At 31.9% G+C, this 9,414-nt stretch overlaps 1 protein-coding gene across 1 annotated transcript in view; it reads left to right on the forward strand.

The window, feature by feature from the left end:
• The first annotated feature begins 289 nt into the window (after window positions 1-289).
• LOC106779458 (probable leucine-rich repeat receptor-like serine/threonine-protein kinase At3g14840) overlaps window positions 290-9,414 on the forward strand; it is a 15,010-nt gene continuing 5,885 nt past the window's right edge. The window contains exons 1-11 of the mRNA XM_014667559.2: window positions 290-590; window positions 1,340-1,499; window positions 6,852-6,923; window positions 7,035-7,103; window positions 7,720-7,791; window positions 7,889-7,960; window positions 8,155-8,226; window positions 8,341-8,412; window positions 8,491-8,562; window positions 8,689-8,760; window positions 8,899-8,970. Of these exons, the coding sequence (XP_014523045.1) occupies window positions 500-590; window positions 1,340-1,499; window positions 6,852-6,923; window positions 7,035-7,103; window positions 7,720-7,791; window positions 7,889-7,960; window positions 8,155-8,226; window positions 8,341-8,412; window positions 8,491-8,562; window positions 8,689-8,760; window positions 8,899-8,970 (896 nt within the window). The 5' untranslated portion in view covers window positions 290-499. The remainder of the gene's footprint in view (window positions 591-1,339; window positions 1,500-6,851; window positions 6,924-7,034; window positions 7,104-7,719; window positions 7,792-7,888; window positions 7,961-8,154; window positions 8,227-8,340; window positions 8,413-8,490; window positions 8,563-8,688; window positions 8,761-8,898; window positions 8,971-9,414) is intronic.

Consider the following 9,414-nt stretch of genomic DNA (forward strand, 5'->3'; position numbering starts at 1 on the left):
TATTTCATTTGTTTTCATTCTTACTTTATTGACTTCGTTAACAAACAAAGAAGACTTTTATAACTAGAAACAAGATAACTAGTATCAAATTAGCAACTAGCTGAAAAAATTATCACAAATTGAAACAAAATTAAGACTAGACACACATTTCAAGGTATACACGTGAAGCCTCCTTAATACGTCATCATCATTCATATATTTAACTCAAGTAGTAGCAACTTAGCTTCAGTTTCAAGAAAAACCTTCAACTTTTCTATTCCACACTTTCTACTTGCTCTTGTTTGAACACGAGTTGGCAAATCAAGTCTTTCTTATATTTAATATCTAATTGACGCATTCAGTCATAAACTAGCAGGAAGCTGGGGCTGAATTTTTTTCTCTCTGTGGGAATATATTCTTTTCAACACTGTCAACTTTATATACAATCCTCAAAGCTTCTTCATTTCATAAGCTCTTCTTTGAGCTTTCAAACTAGAGCTTTCCTGCCATCATCATCAACATGAGTTTCTATCTACTTTTTCATCTTTGGTTTCTTGCCTTTTCTTTGATCTCTTCTTCGGCTTGGGGAGCTACTCTGCTTGAAGATGAAGGTACACAACTCATTCATTATATACATGACTATATTAGGAATATATTTTGGATAAGAGCTCTGTAAAAATCAATCACAACTCGCGGATTAATCCAGCTCATCACGAGTTCAAGTTGGATTGAGTTTAAAAAAAATGTATTTTTTTTATGTGGATCAGATTTCAACTCAACTTATTTAAACTCGGCTTATGCCGGTTGAACTCGTAGTGAGCGGATTGATCACTAACCCACCTACCTAATTTTGTTTTATTAAAATTTAATTTTAATTTTATAAAAAAAATATTTATTATTTTTTTGCTTGGAAAAATTATTTAAATTCCATATTTTTAAAATTAATTAAACATAAAATTTGTTTAGATTTGAATTATAGAAAGTTTCTAATTTTTTTATTTAAAAAAAATTGTAATTAAGTGAATCAGTGAACCAACTTGGTTACCCACTAACCCATGGTGGGTCAGACCGAATTCGAATTTTTTTGACTCACTAATAAATGAACCGGGTTGGATTCACTCACTAAGTGACCAACCCGTGTTGGTTTGGACCGGGTGACCTGTTTTGACAACTCTATTTTACATAAAACTTTTAAAGAAATGGAAAAGAAAAAAATTAAAATGACTTGATTACAAATTAAAATTAATTTATAAAAATTGTTTGGATTTTCTTTTTAGTATCCAACCTAATTTTAACTATATAAAGATGTCATGTTTAATTTTAACTATATCAGATTTTGGTATTTGGTTTTGATACACAGTGGAAGTAATGAAAGAGATAGGTAAGAGAGTTGGGAAGAAGGATTGGGATTTCAACGTAGATCCATGCAGTGGACAAAGAAATTGGACTTCATCTGTTCAAAATGCTGTCACTTGCAATTGCCTTTTTGCCAATGCTACTATCTGCCACGTCGTCAGCATGTAAGTCTTCATCTCACCGTCACCCCAAATATCATTAGAATATTATTTAATTTCGCTTTTGCAGTCAATAAATGTAAAATTTTGGACATGTTATTTCACACCAAGAATTAAATATCTCAAACCTAATTAAATAAATGAAATTTAAATTTAATTTAACTTAAGAAAATTCACTATAATTTTATTTTATTTTTTAAACTTTAAACATATTTTATTTTATTTATCAACAATAAAATTTAAATAAATAAAAACATATTTCGAATATATTTCCATCCTTTTTACATAAAAGTCCTGTATTAATATTACAATAGCATTATTCCTTAGTGTGTATTTTTTTTTTTATAATATACGTTAAAAGCACTATTTTATTCCTGTTATATGAGTTTTGTAATTAGTTTGTTTGTGTTTTTATGATTTTTGTTTCCTTTCATTCCAGTTCGTGGAGCTTGCTTCAAGTTATACAACGTCTTCTTTATCTTTAGCACCTTCTTCTCTTCACCTTTTTTTATGTAGTCATGAGATTGCTTCACGTAGACCTCCTCTTTTAGAGCTCCATTAAAAAATGCAAATTTCACGTCCATCTAGTATATCTTCTATTCGTGTTGTGTTGCTAAAGATAATAACAACCATATTGTCTCCATCCTTGTTATGGAAGCAAAAACTTCATCATAGTCAATGTCTTTCAGTTATTTGTAGCTCTTCATGACAAGTCGAGCTTTGTAGCGCTCCACCTCTCCATTTGCGTTGGTTTCTTTCTTACCACTTCATACCAATTGTCCGGGCTCCTGTGGGTAGATTTGTCAGTTCCACGTATCATTATTTTCAATTGAGTCGATCTCATCATCCATTTATTTTTTCAATTTGTCATCGAGCACGACTTTTGCCAACTACAGATCCTTTGCACCTATCAACATACATATCACATGTATCTCATGAGTAGAGTTATAGATGTCTCGTAAACTTTGGATTCTAGGTTTTAGAGGCTCATCCTCTTCATCAGAATACTCGTTGTTCCTTTCAAATATGGTTTTTGAGCTCCTTCCAATAGCTTCTGAGCTCATGCCATATGTTTCTAAGCTCTTCCCTCAAAACTCTAAGCTTCTAGATTACTTCACCTTCATATTGTCTCAGCTTCATTCATTCTCCTCATCTACTTGAACATCCCGACATACTAAAATCTTGCTTATAATGGGGTTATACAGTTTATAAGCTTTTGCCTTTTCGTCATACCCAACAAAAACATACCTTTTGCTTCTATCATCAACCTGAACTTCTTAAATATCTCAAACACTTCTGATTTCTCTTGTAAGAAATATACTCAAGCTTTCCAAGAAAAATTATCTATAAACAAAAAAAAATATTTCTTACCACTAAACGAACTATGAGAGATCGGTCTACGTAGATCAAAGTTTATAAGACCGAGTTGTTATTCTATCTTGTATTCGAGCGTCTTTGAAAACCCAGTCCTCGGATGCTTTTTGAGTACACACTTTTCACAAAACTTATTCTCAAACTCCACGCTTGGTAGTTTGAGTAGTACCTCCTTCTTTGACAGTTCAGTCAAACCTCCAAAATTCAATTGGCTAAACTTGAAATGCCACACCATGGCTTCATCCTTCACATCCAACTTCAAACACTTCCTTTGCAAAATATTTAGCTCCAATTTATACATCCAGTTTTTCTTCATCTCTACCAGTGCAACCAAACGATCGTTCTCGTCTTTTAGTAAAGTATTTGTTCCTTCATTACGATCGAGATGCCCGTCTCCATCATCTAACCCATGCTCAGTATGTTGCTTTTCAACTCGGGAACATAGTAAACATCCTTTACCTCTCCAACCCGTCCATCCTTCTCTAAGTTTCGGATTGTTCCTCGCCCTTTCACAATAACCTTGGAATCATCTCCAAATGACACAAATTTGGCCTCTACCTTGATGAGTTCTTTGAAGAAACTCCAATCTCTACGCATATGATTGCTTGCCTCCATGTCTAGGTACCAGACAAAGTTGTTCAAGCATCCCAGACAGAGCTCAACCTTTGATTTCACGTTCGAGCACAACTTGACTATCGGTCTCTCTGATGCCACGTAGCCTAAATTCAGATCGACATATGATCTCTCCATCTTCTTACAACCCAAATCCAGCTCGGTACTTGGTCTCCTCATCTCCACACTGCCTAGACATAGCTCGGTATCCGGTCTACAGCTTGACATCATGGTTCGGCTCTGTAGCTCGACATCCAAGCCCCTTGACATCATCATAATAGCTATATCCTCATCTTCTTTCTTTGTAAGTGAATTTTTCTCCCCTTTCTTATTAGCCTAGAAAAACTTTGCAATGTGGTTGAGCTTACCATAGTTGTAACAACTCGTCGATTTGCACTCGTTTGTGCATTGTTGTGCTTGCCACATTTGAAACATTCCACTCTTGATTTTGATCGACCTCCTCGGCCTTTTCCTTGACCACACCCACGCCAATTCTACAACCTAGTATGTTCTGTGTCAGTCTCAACATCACCTCAGCCACATCCATCTTGTCCTCGGTCGCCTCGTCCTCTTCCCCACAACCTCGACCTTGAGTGTTTCAAGTTCCTATCAATTCAATTTACGATTGTAATGTTAGTTAAGAGGTTCCTTCTTCATCATTCTCCTTTTTGTTCGTGGGTCTCAAGTGACCCAACAAGCTCTTCAACTGAGAGCATTGAAAGGTCCTTCCACTCCCCAATAATGCACACAATGTTTTTGAAATCATCTGTCAATGATCTCAAGATGTTCTCCATAACTTGGTTGGCTGACAATGATTCTCTATTTCTACTGAGTTGATTGACCACCGTCTCTAACCGAGTTATATACTTGGTCATCAATTTCTCCTCTGAGAGTTTGAAGTCGAACCTGCCTGACATAGTTATCCTCTCTGTATGTAATCTCCAAGATCTCTCATGCTTCTTTTGAAGATGTAGCTTTTGTGATCTTCTCAAAGTCCGATTCATCCACTACTCTATATGATTGGTAGAAAGTTTATTTGTCTTTAACTCATGTCTTTTTCAACGTAGCAATCTGGACCACTGTTTGCTCTTCATCCTCTATCAATTCTTGGTACTCATTCTCTACTATATCCCACATATCTTGGGATCAAAGAAGAGCCTTTATTTGCAGACTCCAATTATCATAATTGACTTTCTTTGTCAATTGTGGTAGGGACACATCGTTCACTAAATTTGTCATTTCACTCACTCTCATTTTTGGAAAAACACTTAAGCTTTGGAAAAACACTTAAGCGCATGTTACTTCACTCATATTGCTTTACTCTCTCTTTTCTTTTTGTCACTCGATACTTAGAGCATGAAAACTATACCACTTTGAAGATAGAACTGCGAAACACACACATAAATAATTGTATGTAATTCACAATGTTGTGTTTTATTGAACTGTGATAGCCTTTAAGGAAATAAAGAATGAAAACTTCAACGAAATAAAAATTGGTCCAGTATATTAATTGGTCGTGTACAAAAATGACAGATCTTTAATAATTACTATGAAAACTGAATGGAAATAAATACAGACACGAGAATTATAAACAAAAAACTAATGAAATAAAATGAAACGAATTTACAACTAAACCCCTTAATATTTAAGTTTATTCCAACATGGAGGAGGAAGAAGGTAAGAATAAATGGTTATTTCATAACTATGTGGGAGTGCATTTTGAAATATATGGAGGTGAAGGAAGAAGATGCCTTCCTCATATCTATTATGGGAGTGTTACTCCCTCCACCATCCCATCTTCTCCCTCCACCTTCTCAATTTTTTCTAAATTCCAATCTTATCCTTTTTACTTTTACCTTCACCTATTTTACTTTTTAATTTTTAAAACCCTAATCCCCTTTCACTTTCACTCTTTCGCTTAGAGGCAACACCCCCACTTTCACTTACTCTTTTTTTTTTTTTCAATTTCCACATCTGTTAAAACAAAAGTATGTGTAGGTATCTTTCTTCTTAAAAGGACCTCTTAAGATCGAATGACTTCTTCATATGTTAATAATGATTCTGTTTTATTTTGGGTGTATTAGTGTAGACCTTCATTTTTTTCAATATAAAAGTTTGTGTAATTGTATATCTTTTAAAACCTTGCTTTAAGCTTGTGATTTTGATTTCAAAAATAAGTTTGCAACTTTAGAAGTTATGTAAAATCGAGGTAAGTGGTCACTGTTCTGATTTTGGCGTTTGGTGACATCAATGTCATTTTACTACATCGATGACATCTTACGTGACTCCATTATTTAAGATAGAAGCACTGGAAACATGAACCTAACACGTCCCTAAGGGCAACAAATGATTCAATTTTTTGCACTATATATACATGATACTATAGCAAAGGAAATTTGAAGATATTTTAATGAAATAATTCTCTCTCCAATGCAAAAGTAAATTTTACTCACAAATCCTTACACAAACTTAATATAAAAATGGTTGATGTGACTTTCTTTACAATGAAATGAAAATGCAATATTATTATTATTCATGTGTAGGCAAAGAGATACTTGTTTTTCCTTCAAAGGACAATTTACATTGCACCTCCAATTGTAGGGCATCTTTCAAAGTCAATCCTTAACGGATGTGAAAATTGGAAAGAAGAGAGAAAGTGAAAGTGGGGGGTGGGGGTTGCCTCTAAGAGAAAGAATGAAAGTGAAAGAAGATTAGGGTTTTAAAAAATAAAAAGTAAAATAGGTAAAGGTAAAAGTAAAAGGGATAAGATTGGAATATACAAAAAAAAATGAAGAGGTGGAGGAAGAAGATAGGGTGGTGGAGGGAGTAACACTCCTATTAGGGTCCATTAACTTTTGAGGTTTTGTGGATTTTAGCCCAATACGCAATAATGTTTAGAGGTAAAAATGGCATAAATGAAGAAAATTCCTGGAAATAATAGGCTTGTAATTTCTTTTATTTTTTTTTCAAGTTTTTCTTAATTTTTAATTCTATATAACTTTATTAAATTTCCTTTTTTAATAATGTATTAAATGAGAATTAAATTATATTTGGTAGTAACATGTCTAATCTCAACATACCATGCCCAAGCAAAAAAAAAATAATTAAAAAGAAAATCAAATAAATTATAAATAATTAAAAATTAAAGGGTTATAGTTATATGGAAAAGAACCACGAACTAAAATTCCAAACATATCTTACACAAGGTTATTAGATCTATTTATACATCTAGTCCCTTATTATATTTTTTTTCATATTCTAATTGCGCAAATTAGATTCTTAAATATTATAAACAAGTTCATATATCAATTATGTACATTAAATATTTCAAAAATTTCACTTTTGGATGAATATACGATGATTATGATGCAGTGTTCTGAAGTCACAAAATCTTTCGGGCACACTCCCAAGTGAACTAGAGAGACTGCCATACCTCCAAGAAATGTATGTAATTCTAAACCTAAATTCTAAAAATTGATCTCTTTGACATAATCATCATTTACTTTGCCACAATCATCGTTTACTTGTTTGATTTTCAATTAAAATGTGGCACAGTGACCTCACCAGAAACTACCTTAATGGTACAATTCCTCCACAATGGGGCTCCATCAACCTCGTCAACATGTACTTTCTCTCTTGTCCTTTCTTCCATTTCCTATGTTGTTTTACTCTTACTTATATGTATGTGTCATTACGACAAGGACAATGATATTTTGATAACACTTTTTGACAATTTTTTTTACAACGGAACACATGTTATCATTTTATTGGTCTATTTGAATTTATGTTTAAAAAATATTTAAAACGGACCAATCAAAGCTGCCACGTATACGTTGTCAAAAAGTTGTTAAAAAAGTGTTGTTAAAAGAAGTTTTTCCTTATGACAAATAGTGAAATGAGTCTTCTTTTTTTTTTTCACTCCCAAGGATAATTGTAAGTGTAGATAGTTGAAAAATGAATTTGATTTATTTTTAGTGTGAGAGAAAACAATTTTATGACATAAATGAGTAACTTAAAAGAATTGATTTTTTTTAGTTTTTATAGGAATTTAAGGTGAGATTTGCACCTCACTTGTATTATAAATTGATTTCACTTCTAGTCGACGAGGGACTTCTAACACATAGCGAACATTTAGCTTTAAGAATTTAAGAATCTTTATTTATTTATAATTTTTTACAGAGTTTCATCAACTAATTTCTGAAACATTTAACCAGTTATGCATGTTTCTTAACTATGACAGATCCATTCTCGGAAATAGGGTAACAGGTCCAATACCAAAAGAACTAGGAAACATCACAACACTGAAAAGTTTGTAAGTTTATGATAATCCACACATACAGTAATTTTTTCATTTCAATTTATAAAAGTTTCTGGGAATTCATTGTCTTAAAATTGGAATGCATATATAGGGTGGTCGAGTTCAATCAATTATCTGGTGAGCTTCCTCAAGAGCTTGGGAGTCTCCCTCAACTTGAAAGATTGTAAGCCATTTGTTGATTTTGCTTTGTTCACAACAAAATTAAACAGTACTTTGATTTTTCTTCTTCAATGTGCTTAGATAATAATTCTGAGAAAATCATTTCCAAATTTACTGAGTTTCTTTTATTTTGAATAAAATAGCTTTGAAAGTGCATTGTACTATTAATGCATTTGATGTTCAATGTTGTTTATATAGGCTTCTTACATCCAACTATTTTACTGGAAATTTACCTGCAACATTTGCTAGACTCACTACACTAAAACACATGTAAGTGTCATTCCTTTATTATATTTTTATTATTCTCAATCTCAATTGCATTAATTATGTTTTGTTTCACTGCAAAAACCAACATTTCTTTAATTTATAACTATTATTATGCAGTCGACTTGGTGACAATCAATTTTCTGGAACTTTACCTGATTTCATTCAGAAATGGATAAATCTGGAGAGGCTGTATGAACCTTTCTTCTTTTGCAATTTAAATCTATTTATTTATTTGTTTATTAGGGTAATTGTTTTTAACCATGATAGGGTGATGCAAGGAAGTGGTTTTAGTGGCCCAATTCCTTCTGGAATTTCTCTTTTGAAGAACCTCACTGATTTGTAAGTATATATATATAGAAAATTAAATTTGGAAACCTTGATAGCAAAATATATATAATTATCTATATTTTGTTTAAAATTGAATTTTCTCTGCTATATCCTCACCATGTTTAAGATGTGATGTAGGAGAATTAGTGACATGGAAGGACCAGATTCTCCCTTCCCCCAACTTAAAAACTTAACAAATTTGCAGACATTGTGAGTATACTTCTTGTATTACAATTATAATTTCTCATTTTCATTGAGTTAAGGTATGTTAAAAATAAAATGCTCTTATAATTAAAAATAATGAATAAAGGATTTTAATGAATAAAGGTATGTTAAATGGATTTTTAGAGTACTGAGGAGTTGCAATCTCATAGGAATGGTTCCGGAATATCTTGGAGATTTGGTTGGCTTACGATCACTGTAAGTGTCCCATGCTTAATTAGGTTTCATGTTTTTTATAAATTTAAATATTTTTCGTTAAGTTTTTATTAATTTTTTAGTTTATTAAGTATTTAAAATTTATTTTTCTGTTGAGTTTAGTAATTTAATTTTTATTAACGTGACTATTATCTTATTTATGTGTTTCTATTATTATTAAAAAATGTTAAATTTTGTGATTAATATATACAAAAAGAGACTGCAGTTAATTAAAATGAAAATCACTTTATATTTCAGGTAAAGACAAATAAGTAAATTAACACACCATAATAGTCAAGCTAAGTAACTACAAAATGAAACTAAAAGAATTCAAATATATATATCTATATATATATATATATATATATATATATATATATATATATATTTTTGTGGGTATAGGGTTGAAGTCCATCACTTTATATTTCAGGTAAAGACAAATAAGTA

This window comes from Vigna radiata, unplaced genomic scaffold (genome assembly GCF_000741045.1).
Source record: "Vigna radiata var. radiata cultivar VC1973A unplaced genomic scaffold, Vradiata_ver6 scaffold_283, whole genome shotgun sequence".
Classification (NCBI taxonomy): Eukaryota; Viridiplantae; Streptophyta; class Magnoliopsida; order Fabales; family Fabaceae; genus Vigna; species Vigna radiata.